The sequence below is a fragment of the Panthera uncia genome, chromosome B1 (genome assembly GCF_023721935.1).
Source record: "Panthera uncia isolate 11264 chromosome B1, Puncia_PCG_1.0, whole genome shotgun sequence".
Taxonomy (NCBI): domain Eukaryota; kingdom Metazoa; phylum Chordata; class Mammalia; order Carnivora; family Felidae; genus Panthera; species Panthera uncia.
This window is the reverse complement of record NC_064811.1, coordinates 59,993,859-60,013,364: the sequence shown is the minus strand read 5'-3', so window position 1 is coordinate 60,013,364 and position 19,506 is coordinate 59,993,859. Positions and strand designations below refer to the sequence as shown.

Genomic DNA, 19,506 nt, shown 5'->3' with positions numbered 1-19,506 from the left:
GTCTACAATAGCTAATAAATTTATACTTATACCAAGTATTTATTAAATCTAAGCACTTATCTGAAGTTATATGGAGAAAGAGCATAAACCCAAGTATTTATTAAGTGATTTCCATGTATTAAAAGAGCTTTATACACAGTAGCTCATTTAATCCTCTCAACACCAAAACAGATATGACCACTACCAATTTACAGATCAGTAAAAAAGTTTAAAGAGGTTAACTAAGTTGCTTAAATTCAACGAGCTGGGGAGTGTTGAAGCTTTAGGCAGTTTGACACCAAAGCTCATAATCTAATTTTTTAAACGTAAACTCTATGCTGAATGTGGGGCTCAAACTCATGGCTCTGAGAGCATGTTCTACGAACTGAGCCAGCCAGGAACCCTCCCAAAGCTCATATTCTAAAGCCTTATGATGATATTTTGGCTTAAAGGATCCAGAAAAATAAACAAACAGGATAATGAGAATTGCTCTTGACCTCTTAAAATTTTTTTAACATTTACTCACCAAATTTTCAATCAGAGAGTCCTTTTCAGCCAGCTGGCTTTGTAAAAGCTCCTGATTACTTTTTAATTCTTCTATCTCTTCTCGTAACCTCCCAACTTCTTCTGGCTGAATGCCATTCATCTGAGTCGCGTCACTGTAAGAACCTTGATGCGGATTATCTTTTCCTATTAAAACAGGAATAAAGTTTGAAAAGCCAGCATGAAACTTAGGTTTTTCATTTCTTGAATGAGAAGATTTAAATATAAAAATATAAAATTTCCTTAATTCAATTACTTTGGTGGCACTTTTGTAATAAGCACATTTCATTTTTGCAGAACAGTGTACTGATAAAAATAGTAAAGTGATGATATTTTCAGGTTTCTGGGGAGAAACACAGCATAGTCTTATTAAGACTAAACTGCATGGTTTGGTGATCTACAATTAAGAATTACAGTAGTTTCAATTCCAATTTGGTCAATTAATATAAGAAAACAAAATCCCTTTTAAAATCTTCGCAAAGGAATAGTATTCTATGTGGACTACAATAACTGACAGATTATTGTTATAAATAAAGGAAGTAAAAGAGGTAATTTTTTCTGAAAATTTTAGTCACCTTCATATAAATAAAACAAACTGTATTTCTAAATAGCTAGCATTCCAATCATAAGCACTACAGGATGATGCTATTTTATAAGCATTTGACTTACCTGTGCCAGGCACTGAACTAGAATTCTATATATTAATTCATCTGATTCTCAGATGACACAGATGCTATTCTCAGTTCCATTGCGCAGATGAGGAAACAGAAAGATTAGAGCAGTCATGCTCAGTTGGCTATACATCAGAATCACCAGGAAGCTTGTAATAATTATTAATGCTTGGCTCCAACCCAACTAATTAAAATCAAACATTTGAGTGGGGTCTCAGTATTGGTGGTATTAAAAAAAGAAAAAAAATATCTCAGGATATTCTAATGTGCAGCCAAGGCTGAGAATCAACGGAAAAGATACTGAAATAGGTAGCAAGAAACCTGTGCTATAAACTCTGATTTACACATTTGTTATAGTGATTAAGGTTAGAGAAAGACTAGTCCGCAAGAATAACCTGTTAGATTCAGTCCAGCTTTTGAGGACACAACAGTTACAACCAGTTATACCTACCTAGCTGTACTTTAAGAAGATTATACTGATCTTTGTGTTGCTGAATCTGAGATACTTGCTGTGTGACTGCTGTCTGGAGCTGTTCATTTTGACATTTTAACGTAGAAATTTGCTGCTTTAATTCCTCAAGCTGAAGATCCTGTAAAACAAAACATAATTCAAGTGTTTACATTTATACTAATTAGCATTAAGAAGATGAGCAAACTAAAAATCAGAGATCATTCTGGGTCATGATGTTAAAGTACTCAACAATTCCAGAATCACTCAACCATTAATAATACATTAATGTATGCACAAAGGTCAACTAACATGTAGCAGAACCATAAAATTTCCAGTAAGGCCCCGTTAATAATAAGCACAATAGCACAGCCTGCAATCTCACTGCAATTACTGGAGTGGGGAATGGTCAGTTTTAAAAACTCCATTCTATGGTCCATCAAACCATTTAAGAAATTCATACCAAACTATTTAAGAAACTCAGTATATGTATACATGCATCTATATTACTTTTAACGTAAAAGATAATTTCTAGAATAGAACATTTAGAAAACCAAAAAAAAAAAAAGAACTTCCAACTCTCACCACCCTAATGTAACTAGTTGGATATGATCTGTTTCTTTACTTTCTTCTAATTTTTTTCCAATCCAAGTGTTTTAAACTTGTCACACTCAGTCCATATGTCATTCTGTAGCCTTTACTTACTATTCAATTGTAAGTTCCCCATATTACTAGTTTTTTGCAATCATAACTTTTAATGTTTACTAAATATCAGTAGATGCAATATAATTTATATTCAAAAGCAACACCGAGGATGCTTTCCATTTTTCTAGATAATAATTATCATTACAATAAATATCATAGTCATATTTTCATTTCCCTGTATTCTGAAGAATTTCCTTAGGATGGATTCTCAAATGTCATTCAGTTTATATAAATATTTTATAGCTCTTAATGCTTATTGCCTAATTGTCAAATGGCATTTTAAATGATGAGAATATTTAAAATTAACATTTCTAAAGCACAGTCATTATAGTAATTGTGTCAAATCACTCTTTTCTTCTTCCAAATTAACCATATTTATCAGCCCCAAGTGTAGGCTGTAACATCACGTTCCAAGTATTTATTTTCCATTGCTCTAAAGATATTACATCTTACCATCTGGAAGTGACTCCATATTTGTACTAAAATATAGATGAGAAACCCTAATAACCATGGGTGGGTTAATGATTTAAGTTTGAATCATCCAAAGAAGATTCTAATTTACTGATTGCTTATAAACTGAAAAGCTCAGACTGAGTGCTAAATATACCACTATATTTTTATTCTTTCTCAGAATTCCAATCTCAACAATATAGACTGTGGGGAAGAACACACAGTGGTTCTCGTTTAGAGGGCTCTACCCAAGCTTGCACTTGCCACACGGGCCTCAAACTGTGTACAATCAGCAGGGGGTGGAGGGCAGTGCAGGGCAGAGGGCGCAACCTGCTTCACTGGACTGTCACCAGTATATTGTTTCTAAATGACACTGGCATTTTAATAACATCAGTACTGCCATCTTCCAGGTAATACTGCAGCACTGTTTAGGATTCCAATCAAGGTATATACCATGATGAGGAATTAAATGAGAGAAAGAAACAAGAAATACACTCTGAAGAAATGTAATAGAAAGTTTAAGGTGCTCAAGATAATGCAAGAGTGGAATTCTCTGGTGTTCTGAAGAGAAAATGTCAGCTGATGATTCTGAGAACGCAGTTTTGACTTTCATCATCACTCTCCACTCTCAATCAACTCCTTCTGCTATTCTCAGCATCATCTATTCAGATGTGAAAGACAGAGCTCTAAGGATTGTATCCGACCCTTTATGCTCCCTACACATACATCCAGTCAGTACCAGGTCCTGCCAGTTTCATCTGCTTTGGTCACCACATTTCTCAGATCTGCCCCCTCTACACTACATAGCATGAGTTTTAAGGTCCCAATAACACACATGTTTTTGAATTCTGTTCCACCAATCACTGAGTGACCCTGGAGAAGTTTAAATTCTGGAAGTGTTAGATTCCTCATTGATTTTTATATGAAGGTATTAATTATGTTGTAGGGACGACATGAAAATTAAGCAAAACAGTGTTTAAAATGTGCTTTGTGAGCACCCAAAACACAATAAACAAAAAACAGCAGCCATTATCATCACTGGCACCATCAATGCCCCAATATCCTCCCCAATGCCTGCCATACCACCTCCCTCCCTCCAACTTTGCCTTTCAAGTTTCTACTTGGTGCAGCCACTAAGTGTCCCAAATACATATAATAACACGTCCTGCCCCTCTCCCCTATTTCTCCTTTTGCCCAGCTTATTCCTAGTTATGCTTTTAGGACTCATGTTCTGTTTTCTCCAAGGCCCTGCTCTCACCTAGCTAAATGAGGTGCCTCTCACTGCTGCCACATACCTTCAATTATCTGTATCACTAGACTTAATACGTTATGTGTGTCACAAAAACCTATTTATAGTTCTCTCTCCCCATGAGACTGTGATAGGGGAACGTGCCTGATTCATGCCTTCATCCACAACATCCTGCACAATCTTAACATGAGCTCTCAATTTGTTGAATACTCAGGTAGTTCTAGATTATTTAGGAAAATAATGAGCTCTACTTTCTGTATCTTCTTGTATATGAAATGCCAGGAAAAACTCTTCCTCAAAGTAGAAAAGTATCAGTGCCCTAGAAAGTGTTTACAATCTGTCAATACATACTTGCTCTCGAATCATGTTTTTGTAGTGAGTCACAATACTGTCATGCTGTTCTAATGTTTTCTTCACTTCTTCTTCTTTTTTATCCTCTTCACTGGACTTATAAATAGCCTTAGTTATCACACCTATAAAAGAAAGCTTATTAAAAAAATATTTTAAAAATTTAAAATGTTATTTTATTAAGACTTAATCAGTAAAAACATATGGCCTAAATGCATGACAGAGAAGATGTAGTCTTTCCAATCTTACTGAATGCCAAAAGTCCTTCAATGAACTACAGACCAAGAGCTAGGAAGAAGCCCCTACTTTTAGGCTTACCATGTAATCTACATGTGTCCAGAATATACGTATACAAAATAATCATAGGCACTTTCTAATGAAAATCAATATAAACTTTGTCTTACCTTCAAGTTCTTTTACCAGCTTCGTAAACTCATGATCAAATATCATGTATTCTGGACTGGGGAAGTTTGGCTGCGGTTTCTGAGATGCTCTGGAATACAACTCATGTTTGCTAATAAATCCTAGTTTCTCTATGAAGTTTTCTTTGCCAATCCTCTTCTCTATTAGTTGTTTTAGTTTCTCTCTACAGAGACAAGGACATTGAGATGCTTTTAAAAAAAGTCATAACAAGGGGCGCCTGAGCGGCTCAGTCAGTATAGCATCCGACTCTTGATTTCAGCTCAGGTCATGATCTCACGGTTTATGAGACTGAGCCCCATGTGGCTCAGGATTCTCTCTCTGCCTCTCCCTTGCACACCTGTGCACACACACACACTCTCTCTCTCTCAAAATAAATAAATAAATAAATAAACATTTTTTAAAAAGTCATAACAAAACACAAAAGCTTGGTCTACATGTTTTGGCAGAAAAAAATGTATCATTATCACTTGATGCATTAGCAGTCATTTTCCCCTAGCATCTTCCCCCCACTTACTTCATGTAGCTCTCAAGTGAGTTATCATTGAAGTAAATCGAAATGCCCAACAGAAGGGCACATAAGCCTTGTACCAACTGCTCTTCCTCGCCAAGATTTTCTGCAATTTGTCCCGTAAGCTGAAATTTTTGTTAAGGAAACTAATGGTTCATAATATCTAGCGTATTTTATTTTACAGTTTGAATTTGACATACATTTCATGTAAGAATTTCTACAAAAATTCTATGTATAGTCTAGGCAAGCATAAAACAAACAATGGTACACACACACACACACACACACACACACACACACACACAGACACACAGCATAAGCAAGCATCATTACCACCATAACAGTTTGAAAAGCTGCAACACAGCTGAAGAGAATTCAAATATTTAGAACACAGAGCTACCTCTAATGCAGAGGAAGAAATAAGCATACTTACATGTATCTTACTAAAATATAAAGGATACAAATGGAACATTGGCTGAATTGTGAAGAAAATGCGTTACAGCAATGGGGCAGTTGCTTAACCAGGTACAAAGCAACATTAGTAACCCAACTCTTGTCTGTATTTTGCTTCCCTGCAATAGACAAGTTGGCAGAAATCTCATTTACTTCTTTTAAACTTAATGTTGCCCTAAGACCCCCTCCACTTGCATTAAAAGATCTTTAACATCTTATAAAAGATGTATTAAGAATTTAGACATAAAAAAAAAAAAAAAAAAAAACCTGAACAAGAGAATTCATTCTTTTGTCCTTTATGGGTCATATTTCCCAAAATGAACAGAAGGCAGAAATTAGAATTGATTCAGGTTCATAGACATATACCAGGTTATCCAAAATACTATCAGTGGAAAAACCTGGTCTGCTAAGGAAGATGCATGATGTGAATGTTTGAAAAAATTTATCAGTCTGAAACACTTTATAATAACATAAACTTGCCAGGCAAATTTATGATGTTCCAATTAGAATTTTAGAAACAAGTTTCTGATGAGAGGACAATTTCTACCTTCTTCAAAAATATTAGGAAAAATAAAAAGAAATCATCTCCTGAATTATTTAGTCAAATTCCATTAGAATAATAAACCATGTTGCAAACTCACTGACAACATGCCAAATAATGAGAATCACAAACATAACGAAGAAGAAAAAGATTTATTTAAATTAGCTAACTGCCCCAAACCACTAATTATACTGCTGCCAACTACAGTTAGACAATATTGAAAACTAGCACATCCATCAAAATTACAGTTTCCTAAATTTTTATGCAACACATTTGTATCTCCTATGTGGGACAGTCTCTTAGCTTATAATGTTGCCACTGCCCATATTACATTATATAACCTATATTTTTGTTTAAGAAAACAAAACTTGTTTGAAACGAGTGGAAATTAGCACAGTAATGCATTACTTTGAGATAGTCTCAGAAAATATCCAAAATACAATTATTCAAAGCTAGGCAAAGAATGGATTTAAAGTAACCATCATTATGTTTTGAAAAACCATTCAGACTATTCCAATTTCATGAACCTTGATGTCAATACCCTGGCCTTTTTATAATCTATTTTCAAGTGTATTTAATATTTAATTAAACAAATTCAAAATAGACTTCTTCAAAGTGATTTGCCACCAAAGAAGCATTAATTAGCATGAATCTGGCTTTTACATGATGCATTATTCTTACGCTTTCCTTGCTCTATGTCATTACCATGCTCATGATGTATCTTCATGTTACCCAAGTAAATTTAAAAGTTAAAAAATATAGTTAATCTCAATCGACTATGTGCCACAGAGAACTTTAATTACTCAAGTAAATAAATGAAAATACTTCATTGACTGCCCCTAAGTATATATAAAAGATTTATTATTATTTGGAATATCATTTGCACGTACCAAATATACCTACATTGTATATATAAGGGCATCCTATCAAATCACTGGCTCATATATGAATAAGCAAAAATGGAACTAGATTCAAATGTGGCTCTTCTAAACGTATATACCTTTTGGGGTCTAACTGAAGCATAAGAACAGCAAAGTTAAATAAAACTAGTTAGAATCAGATGGAACATCCCACTTAAACTATGGCAACAAAAGAAGATAAAGTATTCAGGAATGAGCCTAACCAAAACTACAAAACCTAAAGGAGGAAAATTTAAAAGCACTTCTAAAGAGCACAAAAGTAGATCTAAATCAATAGAAAGACACCATGTCTTTAGACAGAAAAACCCAAGATCATAAAGACACTAACGGTATTTAAAATTTATTACATTAATGTAATCCAAACAAAAATACCAAAAGGTTTTTCTCTCCACAGAACTAAAAAAATCTGGTTCTCGAGTTCATATGGAGAAATAAACAAGCAAGAATGTCTAGAGACCTTGTAAATTAAAAAAAAAAAAAAAATGAAAAAGAGCAACAAGGAGATACTAGGTCATAAACAGACAGGAATCAAGGGATAGACAGAATGAAAAGTCCAGAGATGATCCATCTACAAATGGGAATTAGTTTATGAAAAAGATAGCATATAAGCATTAGTGGGATACAGGAGGACTTACAAAATGTTGGGACAACTAGGCAGCTATCTAAAAAAAAGACCAAAGGATCTATAACTCATACTGTTCATCAAGAAAAATGGAACAAAAATTTAAATGCAAAAAATGAAACCAGAAACTGTGAGATGAAAATATGGGTAAGTCTGTTAAAATCTTGAAGTGGGGAAGGCCTTTCTAAAAAGTATGATATAAAATGTAGAAGTGATAAAGGTCTCATTAAAAAAATCCAAAACAGGGGCGCCTGGGTGGCTCAGTCAGTTAAGCGTCTGACTTCGGCTCAGGTCATGATCTCACAGTTCGTGGGTTTGAGCCCTGCATCGGGCTCTGTGCTGACAGCTCAGAGCCTGGAGCCTGCTTTGGATTCTGTGTCTCCCAAGTCAAAAGACCAGGAAAAATGTATTTGTAACTTATCACAGATAAGGGTTGAATTCCTTAATAAAAAATGAGTTCCTATGAAATTAGAAATTATTTAACCCAATACAAAAATGGGCAGATGATATGAAATATAAGAAATGAGAGTTCATGGGAAAACTTTAAGTGGTGTATAAATATACGGAAAGCTATTCAAACTTTTAGAATCAGAAATGCAAATTAAAACTCACTAAGATAATATTTTTCACCTCTCAACTGACTGGCAAAAATACAAGTCTGTTAATACACTGTTGGTGAGGCTGTGGGGAATATAGCTCACTGCAATGTTATTTCGCACTTTGCTAGTGGTTCAAAATGGGATTAGGTAGGGAAAAAACAAGGAACAGAACAGTGAATATGCATAAAAAACACCTAAAGACACCAGAAGAAATAAGAGGCAGGGACCCAGGACAGGGGTGAGGCCATGACTTCTTATTGTATACTTTTTATAACATTTGATTTCTAAATCATGTATATACGTATATATGTATTTTAAAGTACACACACACACACACACACACACTTTTAAAGGACTAAATTTAATTCTAATAGTGGCAGTGTGGTGTCAGTGAAAACATTTGGTTGAGAATTAGAAGAATCAAATCTTCTATTGTCCTACCTTGTGGAAGTTCAACATGCTATGTGGACCCCAATTTCCTCATTTAGTGAACCAAGGCCTTTGGACTAAATAATCTCAAACACAGAAGTTAAAAGGATAGGCTCTGAACACCAGGATTTGTATCTTGGTTCTAAAACTCAACATCCTGAAACTTTATCATTATCCTTCAATAGCAGTAATAATTAATACCCATTTCATAGAGTTGTGGAGTGGATTAAATGGGTTAATACACATTAAGAACTTAGAACAGCACACGGTACATAATAAGTGTTTCATGAGTGCTATAAACTATGAACCATCCCTTCTAGTTATACAATTCTATGCTACCTACTACTGTATTAAAAGTAGAATAATGCACCAAATTTAAAATAGATGGCACAGGGGCACCGGGGTGGCTCAGTCAGTTGAGCATCTGACTGTGGGTCAGGTCATGATCTCAGGGTTCGTGGGTTCAAGCCCCGCGTTGGGCTCTGTGCTACCAGCTCGGAGCCTGGAGCCTGCTTAGGATTCCATGTCTCCCTCTCTCTCTCTCTGCCCCTCCCCTGCTCATATTCTCTCTCTCTCAAAAATAAAGATTTAAAAAAATTTTTTTTAAATAAAGTAGATGGCACAACAAAGTTTGAACTAGGAAAAGGAAAAAACAGTAAAATTGCTAGGATAAACTTTTTTTTAAACCTCAATGAAATACAGGTGGTCCTTGCTTTTTTGCTAGGTTAATAGAAACCTATGAATATTGGAAACATGCACAGTGAGGACTGTGTAATAATACTTTTTTTGTGCAGACTGTATTATTATGATGTTCATCAAACCATGATTTATAATAAAGAAAATGGAAGATAATTAAGTATACAAAAATAAGGAGATGGTTAACTAACCAATGGTATATTTATTTGGTGAAATATTATGCAACCATATAAAGTTATATTTATTTAGTGTTTAAGAACATGGAAGATATCTGTAAGGAAAGAGGCAGCATACTCAATGGAATCTAATGTATGATCACCCCTATGTAAGTAAATAGTATAGAAGAAAAAAGACTGAAATTTAACCAATAGTTACTTTTGGGTAGAAGTCCCACTTTCTACTTTTTTATTTTTCTAAACTTTCCAAAATGAAAAGAAACTCAACAATTAATGAGTGTAAAAATGCTATAGTGTTTGTCCAGCGTACAATCACAAAATGTTAGTAAGATCAACCCAACAAAATCCTGATGAAGCTGCTCTATCATCCAAAAAATAAAATTAGAGATTAGACCTTAAAGGCTATCAAAACATTCCATGTCATTGCACTCTGATCTTCTGATGGATTCTTTAGAAGATAAAACACCAAGAATAGCTAAAAAAAAAAAAAAAAAAAAAAAGTCCACACTCCACTTCATAGAATAGTTTCATAAAACTCTTCATTTTGTTTATATGTTTATGTGTGTTTGTGATTGTTTATAGGTTCAAGTCAAGAAAAAGTATGTATCTCTTTAGCACTCCAGAGCATATGAACCACTGAGATGTGGAGAAACAAATGGATGCTGAAATTGTAATTTCAGAGCATTCTGAGGGTTTAGTTACTAGAAATCACAGATTTTACAGGCTGGAATGGAACCACAAACAAAATAAATGAAGCTGAATTACCTTTAAGATAGACTATTATGTTTTCCTTATTATTTTCTATCTAAATAGTTCCTCTTGTTCCTACTTTGTGGATTTCAAGTGTAGTATTTTACACTGTGTATAGAAATATGACAAGCTAACATTTTAAATTTCTACTCTTCCAAGTACTGAAATGAGGTTCTAGAGTGTTATGATTAGACTCACTTTCAAGCAGTGGCCTCTGGCAATAGAGATTTAATAAGAAAGGGGCACGATGGAACTTTCTGAGATTACAAATATGTTTTATATCTTGTATTTGGGTGGTGATTACAGAAGTATATTAACCCATCAAAAATCATCAAATCGAACATTTAAAGTCTGTGAATTTTACTGTGTATAAAATTAGTGCGGTAATGCATTACTCTCAGGTGCCTCCAAAAACTCCTTTTTAAATGACTGACATGTATACTTTTAAAATATCTAGTATCAAAAATTCTGGAAGCTAAAACTGCTGAATATATCTGTGTTATTAACATGTGTCATATCATACTCATACACAAAGATATAACTCCTAACAGCACCTCAGTTATTACTAGCAATACTGCACAATTGAACATATGAACGTAAATATTAAGGTACACTCCCTTTTTGCCAAAGACTGCACAAAAAAAAATCAAAACCAACACAAATCACACTCCCCACACACATCAAAAACTAACCCCCAATGGTAATTGTACCATATGGGTTATATCCAGAATAACCCACAATATCCAATTTAAAAATTTTTCAAATTACAAAATTATACTTACTATTGTACATTTTCAATAATCTAAGTAATAAAAAAGTCATCACATTCTTTCATATACTGACTAAAGACAAACTTCTTAACCCTAAATTTTACTAGCTTTGAAATAGTTTCAGGGGGGATAGAGAAGCAAGCTTAGGTGAGGAGACACACAAAACCAACCAAAAAAACCCAAACCAAGCTATTCCAGAAAGTGCAAGCATACCCGGAGGAAGCACAGGTACAGCTTCAGACTTTCATTCCCACAGCTCTTAGTAACACCACTACATGGAGAAAATGCCCCATGGAGAAAAATTGGAGAGCCACTTATGATAGAGATAAACTTGCTGACACATGAAAGTGTGAGTAGAATGTAACTTCAAACAAGCAGTTAAAAAAACCATCAGCAAAACCCAAGACAAAGGAAAGCCTTGCTGTAAGAGGGAAATGCCTAAGCTTAAACAAGCGATACATACCCGTCTGTCGATCTTATCACCCTGTAAATTACACATTAAAAATTATTTATAAATATTACTGCTGTAGAAAAATTTAAATCCAGAAAAATCCCTCACAGATGGTCTCTCTACAAACCCACACCAATAATTTGGGACAGGATAGTTCTAATATTTTATTATGTAACATTATGTAATTATCTAATATTTTATTGTAACAGGATAGTTCTAATATTTTATTATGTAATATTTATTATGTAACATATATATTATGTAACATATTTTATTATGTAACATAATATTATGCATATTATTAATATGCATTTTGGAGGAGAAAGGATCATTTTACAGCACTGTGCTGTGAGGGGGAAGACACCACTATCTTGAGAATTTCTCATAATGCATTAATTGTGACTACAATGTTAGAGCAAAGTCTCTGGTGGTGGTGGTCCATTAACTGCTGTTTGGCTTAAGAAAAGCTATTTTCAACAAACAGCAACATGAGAATGAGAAGTATTAAATACACATGGATATGAATATTTAGGGGTAGTTTTTCCAAATCACTAAGAAATAAATGATAAAGATGCAACAAGCTTTCAATTTAAATAAACAGATTTTAAACAATAAAGAGAATGTCTGATCCCCTTTTCACTAATTTTTAACCGTAATTTATAACTTCCTATGGATGATGGCATTGATGGCTCTTTAAAAGCTCACAATAAAACAATTCAATGAGTGTGTCAAAATTAAAAATTAAGAAGGACACAACACATTATCACCGGGAGGGAGAGAGGAAAATTCTAGGGGACAGCACAATTTTAGACTTAAGTATATTTTTACTCTAAGTGACTCTGAATGTTAATGACTATAGTTTTGCTAAACAGTGAACCTGAACTGTTCAACAGCAACAGAAGTCCATGTGGACAAATCATCCAACTGTAAGTGACCTTCGTAAAGACCTTATCATCCACACTTCAGTGAAGCTTTGTTGTTCTCATTAGGTGTCTAGAGGAATGCAAACAGTTACATTTTTCTCTGTATTACTAGATAAATTATATGCCTTGGGGTTTTGAGGGTTGGAGAGCTCTCAAACATCAAGGACAATGTTTAGTAAGCGATGGACTGGTATTGTTTTCTGAAAGGAAAATCAACTGGTCTGGGAAGAGAAAGAGGGAGGTACATAGCTATGAACCACTTTATTCTATTCTCTCTCATAAACAGACCCAAATTCGGCTACTGAGCAGAAAGAGAAAAGGACATGCAAGAAAAAGGAAACAGAAAGAGAAACAAAACACCTTTCTGTCCAGAAGATGTGTTTCATGAAGCAGATCTTACTATTTGGCAAAACCATTCTTGTAAGAGTATGTATTTCTTTCTCTCCACACCCTGTTTCAGGTTACAATGAGTTAATGAGCAGGTAAGTCCATGCCTCTTTCCTTTTTCATCTGCATCTACGAAGGACACCCTTAAATCTTTGTATCACTGACACAAAAACGTATAGCTGAGATTTTTTCCCCCTTAGAGCAGTTCCACTCGCCAGCCACGTTACCTGTGAAAGGATGTTGGTGCACTGTTGCAATAAAGAAACTGGAGGGTTGCCGATACTTGTAGCAAGTTGAACCCTGAGCAACTGTTCTTTCTGGGTAGCATTTTCTTGCAAAGCATGGGCAAGGGCCACAGCAGCACACCAGTTTGAAAGTGAATCAGTAGAAAATAAACCTCCGCATAATAACTGACCAGCTGAGACTGAATTACCTGTTGCTACAAAGATGGCAGGCAGATGATGATAAAAAATTAATTGTTGTTTTACACACACACAAAAATAGTATGAAATACGATTTTAAAATCTGTTAATTAGGGGTATTAAGTTACATTTTTAAAAGTCTGCTTTTCAAGACAAAAATGAAAGATGACAAAATGACCCTGGAAGAAGAGTAGCAGAACAAAGAAATAATTACATTTCAGGCATCAAATCGATGAGATAATATTCCAGAAAATTACTGTCGTAATTAAAAACTGCATTTCTAAAGCAAATCCAAGGAAATGCCATATTTTAAATATTCCACTACATCCAGGGTCTTTTATCATTTACAATATAACTTATCATTAAAAGCTGGAAAGACTATGTACTTCTCAGAACAGAAATTAGAACTAAATTATTTACCATCAATAGTGGAAGGTAGAAGCGTTGACACAATTTCTCCTTGTCCTTTTTGGTTTTTATATAAGAAACATTGGAAACAGTAGAGAACGGCACAGCGCAATACAAACGGCTGCCTTTCGTTAACCATGGACATGAGAAGTACCACGATTGCCGGTCTGTTGCATTCAGAAAGAAAAGAGCAAAAGAAAAATTGCAACCCAAGGACACAGATCAGTAACTAGTCGCTTCTGCTGACTGAAACACCATAAGCAGAACACCAGCGAGGTAAGTATTCCACCTCCATTGCACAGGACAGACAACTGCCGCTCGGACAAGCAAGCGATCGGGTCTGCGTAAGGCACGGAGAAGTGCGAGGGTGATAGCTGAGCCCAAATACCGAAGCTCCAAGGACCACAGACTCTTTTAAAACACCAACATGTTTATCTTGTCAGATAATTTCTAGTTTCAAACATACGGGTGAACTTCTTAAAAGATGTGTACATGAGATATACTAAAAACCCAAAGTAAATTCTGACTTCCTCAGAGAAATAGCAGTATTTCCCTTTTCCTACCTTGGTGGGTTTGAAGGTGCATTTACAGAAGCAAAGTAGTCTTGGTTTACTTGGTAGCCTCGAATAACTTCTGACACAGTATTAATGGTCTATTTAGGGGGAAAAATAAAAATTGAGAGAGAGTAAGTCAAGGAAGAAAACCTGTTTTCAAAACAAAATGTTATATCCTTCTGTGGTTTGCTTTTAAATGCTAAAATTCAGATACCAAAAAAAAAGGAGTGACAGCATTATAATCCTGTTAACGCTTTTTCAAAATAACGCTTTAAAACATTAAGCATAGGGCTCTAATTACAAATAACACCTGACCATAAGGATTTAAAAGTCTCAAAAAATTAAAATCAATAGTATCCTCTAAAATACAGAATCTATTTCTACAAAACAAGGGTGCTTCAAACTAAAATCAGCAAACACATTTAAAATATAACAGAATTAAAACTTCAATTTAAGGATGAAGTTGAAAATACCTCCAAGAAAATAGAATAAAAAGGCAAACTAGATACACAGAAAGTCTAACAAATCTATTAGTGGAGTTGCAGAAATAGAACATAAAAATAATTATCAAGAAATATAAAAAACATTCTCAGGACTGAAGGACACAGGTCTACAGCTTGAAAGGGTCCAGTGGGTGTCAACAATAATTGGGGAGGGTTAAAAAAAAAAGAAAGTCTGTAGTACTGCACATTATCAGTATATTTCAGGAAACCAGAAAGGAAGAGAAGATCCCAAAAGTTTCTAGAGAAAAAAGTTACATGAAAAGGATTAAGATTAAAAATGGCTTCAGATTTCTTAACGGCAGCTCTGAAATAATGTTCAGAAAGTTGAGTGTTATGATTTCTAACCCTGAATCTATACCTAGCCAAACATTAGAGTAACTCTGAAAATAAAGGAATGACATGTAAAAGATAAAAACAAGTTCTCTTGCCATTTACTTTTTTTAGGAAGTGAAGTAAACTAAGATAATGAGTCAAAAGGTGGGGAGTAAAGACATGGAATCCTGGTATCTACGGGATTTAACTCCAGAGAGGAGTAAAGGGAGATCCTAGGAGGATGGTGAAAGTCCTGGGGCTAGAGATGTGCACAGAAGTAGACCAGCCCATATTGGAGCAGGAGGATGGAAGGGGCTTCTAGAAAAGAAGAAAAAATGTCTAGGAAAAAAATGTCTGGGATGGGAAATGGCATGTTAATCATATTGATAGTATTAATATGCAGATACACAGAAAAACAGTAAGATGAAAAGAGAATACTATTACAACTTAGGAAAGAGAGATATTTAAAAATGATACAGGGCTTTGGCTTGGCAGGGAACAGTATTTGTACAGTCATAAAATTATAAAGCCTGATTACTGATTTAAATGCAAATTACTGGGGTGACAGGAGGAAGTAAAGTGAGAGGGTTATGCAGAGGGGAAGCAAGACTTAAGGCAAGGGAGGAGTGAGGCTGCAGATAGCTGGCTGCTTTTGTTACAAAACTTTTATTATTACCTATTCTTTTAATGTGCATGTGTTAATTTGAGAAAGATTTTATGAAAGTTTAAATAAACTAAACCTTTCTTTTCTTCAAACTAACCTCTTTTTCTTAATAGGTAGGAAACAAAAAACGCCAAACATCAGGGAAAAAGAATTTACTGTTCTAGGACTCTGTAAGACTATTTAAGTCTCAAGTCTTATTTGACTAAGTCATACTGTTCTCAACATTAAAAACTTAAATCATACTGTGCACTCCTGTTGAATACAATAAAATTAATGAAAGTCCTGTAAGCTTGAACAGTATTTATATATTATTAAACTTGAGGGATGAGTACACCTTTTGGAATTAATACTGTCATCATTATGCAAATTATATTTTAGTAGGATCAATAAGGAATTTAACATATAAAAATGGTTAACTATTACTGTTTTGCCTTCAGCTGACATCTAATTCTTCTTAGGATTCCTGATTTCAACTTCCGCAAGAGTAGCCTCTGCCTCCATTTGGTTTACCTCAGTCAGGATATCAGCAGGCACTCCAGTGGCCATTAGGATAGTGCAAAGTTGCTGCAGTAAGCCACACTGGAACATAGCTTTCTGGCAGCTACTGGTAGCACCCGGAGGGTTGGTGGGAGATACCAGCACACGAACCAGCTGTGAAAGAAAGAGAAAGCAAAAGTGGTCTTTTAAAGATGTGAAAAGTCTTGAGGCAAATTATCTGTATGAACAAGAACGTCTATATAAAGGATTCCCCTCACCTATTCAGCCAGATCTAGATGCTCTTTCCTTCACGCTCTCATGGCAATAGTTCTGTTATAGTACATAGCACATTACGCCAGTTTGTCTCCTTCAGGTGATTGTGAACTCCCAGAGTAGAAACTGCCTCAGTCATTTTTATATTCCAAAGAAAAGGCCCAGTATTTATAACATAGTGTATAGTCAATAAATGAATGAATAAGTAACAGGGTGGTATATTTCTTACCAAAGTAAAGATGAACTACCTAATTATGGAGAAGGTCTGAAAATAGAATGGCTTGGGGTGAAATAAAGTCCCCCTAAACTGGAGATACTTAAGGAGAGACCAAAACTAACCCCTGAAGACATGGTAGAAGATTTATGCGTTAGGCAAGGGGCTGGCCTCATTGATTGTTAATGCTAATGAAACCTTTATGGTTCTATGATTAGTCTGAACTTGAACATGAAGTCTGAGAAACATAAAAAATGTCATCCCAAACAAATGTTCAGCAGTTACGTCTTCAAAATAATTTCACATATAGCTTGTATTTTAAAACTAGACTTACCAGTCTGTGTACAAAACCTTGTATATTAAGATCAAATGAGATTTTATAATATTTTTATTAAGAGGGTTGATTAATACATTGATGTCACTAGAGAGAAGCTTTAGAATTACATAATGGCTCAAATCTTTAGACCTTTCTGGTTAGACCTCCATGGCTTTTTGTTTTGGTTTTTGTTTTATTCTCCTCTTATCCCTAATTGAAATAAATAAATATATATATATATATATATATATATATATATATATATATATATATATTTAAAGCAATACCAAGCTATTTGTCACTTCTCCCATAAATATTTCTACATATGCCTCTAACTAAAAAGAATTTTAAAAAACATGATCATCATGCCATTACTGTAGCTAACAAAATCAACAATAATTCCTTAGTATCATCTAATAGCAGTTGGGTATCTATTGATGAGGTAAATAAAGAAAAAGTAATTATCAATCTTCTAGATGACAGAGAAATAGGAAAAGGTGATTGAAGAAAGAGGGAATATTTATTATAAGGATAACAACATAAGGGAAGACTTAGTAACAACATTCAAATACGTAAAATACCGTAAGGAATGGACTTATATTTTCCCTGAGAGCAAAACAGGGGGAAGTTTGTAGAAGGCAGATTTTGACTCATTATATGAAGTTTTTAAGAGCTAGAATTACCCAACAATGAAAAGGATTCTCTCATAAGGTAATGAGCTTTCTGGGAACTGCTGGCAGTATCTGTCCAAAAAATGATATATAAGGGTATATTCCTATAGGAATAGGAGGCAGAACTGGTCATAACACTATCATTCCAAGAAAAATTAAAGTGTTTTAGGACTAAAAAACTTTTCAAAAAGATGCTTCCCCAAAATTTAATCTGTAAAATTTGAATGAATACCCTCAAACACATCGATTTCAATTTATAGAATTTTTAAAATCAATCATGATTTCAACACAATGATGAATAATTCCAGTTAGGAAGTTATCTGTCCAAATAGGACTGTTTATCCTCATTTTTGATGCATTTTCATTTGGTGCATAACAGAGAACTGGAAATACAAGCAACCCTAAATAAAGCTATAAGGAAACAGCACAGTAATAGGCTGAAAAGCAGAAGATAACCTGTGGCCTGCGAAGTCATGAATGCATTAACTACTCAATCTTTGAGATGGAGAATATATTGAAGTGAATTAAATTCAGTTTATTTTGAAGTTTACATTCTTTAAGATTTTATTTACTTTTTAAAAGTAAAAAAAACTTAACCAATTTACTACATATGTAAAAATAATGTATTTTTTTGTTTATATGCAGCACCCTAGTCTAATTTTTTTTTTCTTTTGGTAAAGTAGTACTTTTTAAACAGCGGCTTTCTTCAAAAATGATTCTTTGCTTAGCACTCTAAGCCATAAAACATGAGTGGACTCCTCTAGCAGTTTAAATTTTCCCTGCTTGGTAGGATATATATAAGCTTTTGCACATCACCAGATCCCTTCGCTCTGTCTAATCATGTTTTGAAAGGTATTTTTCTACAGGAATTTCTTTTATTAAGAAAGTGGTGTTGGGCAAAATATCAAGCTTATACTTGGAATGCTATTTCTAAGGTGCAAAAAACATGTTGAAAAACTAAGTCTTGAAATGTGTAATATTGACATGTGAAAGTAGAAAGGATGAAGTGGGGAGTATAAAATAGAAATATTCTACCCATGTTCTCCTGTAAAATATTTTCCTGACAGGTTTGAGGCATATTCTATATAAGGTAACTATAATTTATTATCTAAATTGGGACACTTTAGAAGTGAAAGAGGACACTGTTCGTAATTACAAAACGATTATTAGCCTGGCAAAATGGGGCATCTGGTCACCTTAATTACCAATTAACCCTACACAGGCAACTCCCAGGGCATGCAACGATATTCAGACTCTAATTACTAGAGAAACTATCCATCTAGTTTTGAGGAAAACAATTTCAGAGACGCAGGAACAATTCAGAGATATTCAAAGACCCACAAGAATCACCAGAGAGCCAGTAAGCTGGGAAGCTAGTATATAAACTTAAGGGTTTGGAGAGGGAATAATAAAAGGAATAAGTAAGTAAAATACTTCAAAGAACTTCATATTTTCTCTGATGCAGAAATCATTTGGGATCCTATTGTCTTCACTTTTACCATTCATCAACAGTAAGCTAAAATAAAATTGCAGGTGACTTGTCATTTTAACTTATATCAGACTTAAAACAGATTATTAATCTTTGGAGGCAGGGACATTATCATTCATTTCCTAGCAGTCACTGCCTAGCTCTCAGTAAATGTCTACTGAG

The 19,506-nt window shown here is 34.4% G+C and overlaps 1 protein-coding gene across 2 annotated transcripts in view; it reads right to left on the bottom strand.

The window, feature by feature from the left end:
• USO1 (USO1 vesicle transport factor) overlaps positions 1-19,506 on the bottom strand; it is a 97,428-nt gene that overhangs the window by 11,964 nt on the left and 65,958 nt on the right. Inside the window, exons 10-20 of one of the 2 annotated variants that reach the window (XM_049632080.1) lie at positions 16,415-16,555; positions 14,435-14,523; positions 13,884-14,038; positions 13,269-13,480; positions 11,744-11,764; positions 5,786-5,896; positions 5,331-5,449; positions 4,798-4,979; positions 4,397-4,518; positions 1,645-1,783; positions 506-669 (exon numbers count right to left, since the gene is read on the bottom strand). In XM_049632080.1, coding sequence (XP_049488037.1) covers positions 506-669; positions 1,645-1,783; positions 4,397-4,518; positions 4,798-4,979; positions 5,331-5,449; positions 5,786-5,896; positions 11,744-11,764; positions 13,269-13,480; positions 13,884-14,038; positions 14,435-14,523; positions 16,415-16,555 — 1,455 coding nt within the window. The remainder of the gene's footprint in view (positions 1-505; positions 670-1,644; positions 1,784-4,396; positions 4,519-4,797; positions 4,980-5,330; positions 5,450-5,785; positions 5,897-11,743; positions 11,765-13,268; positions 13,481-13,883; positions 14,039-14,434; positions 14,524-16,414; positions 16,556-19,506) is intronic. The other variant, XM_049632081.1, reaches the window with a different exon arrangement.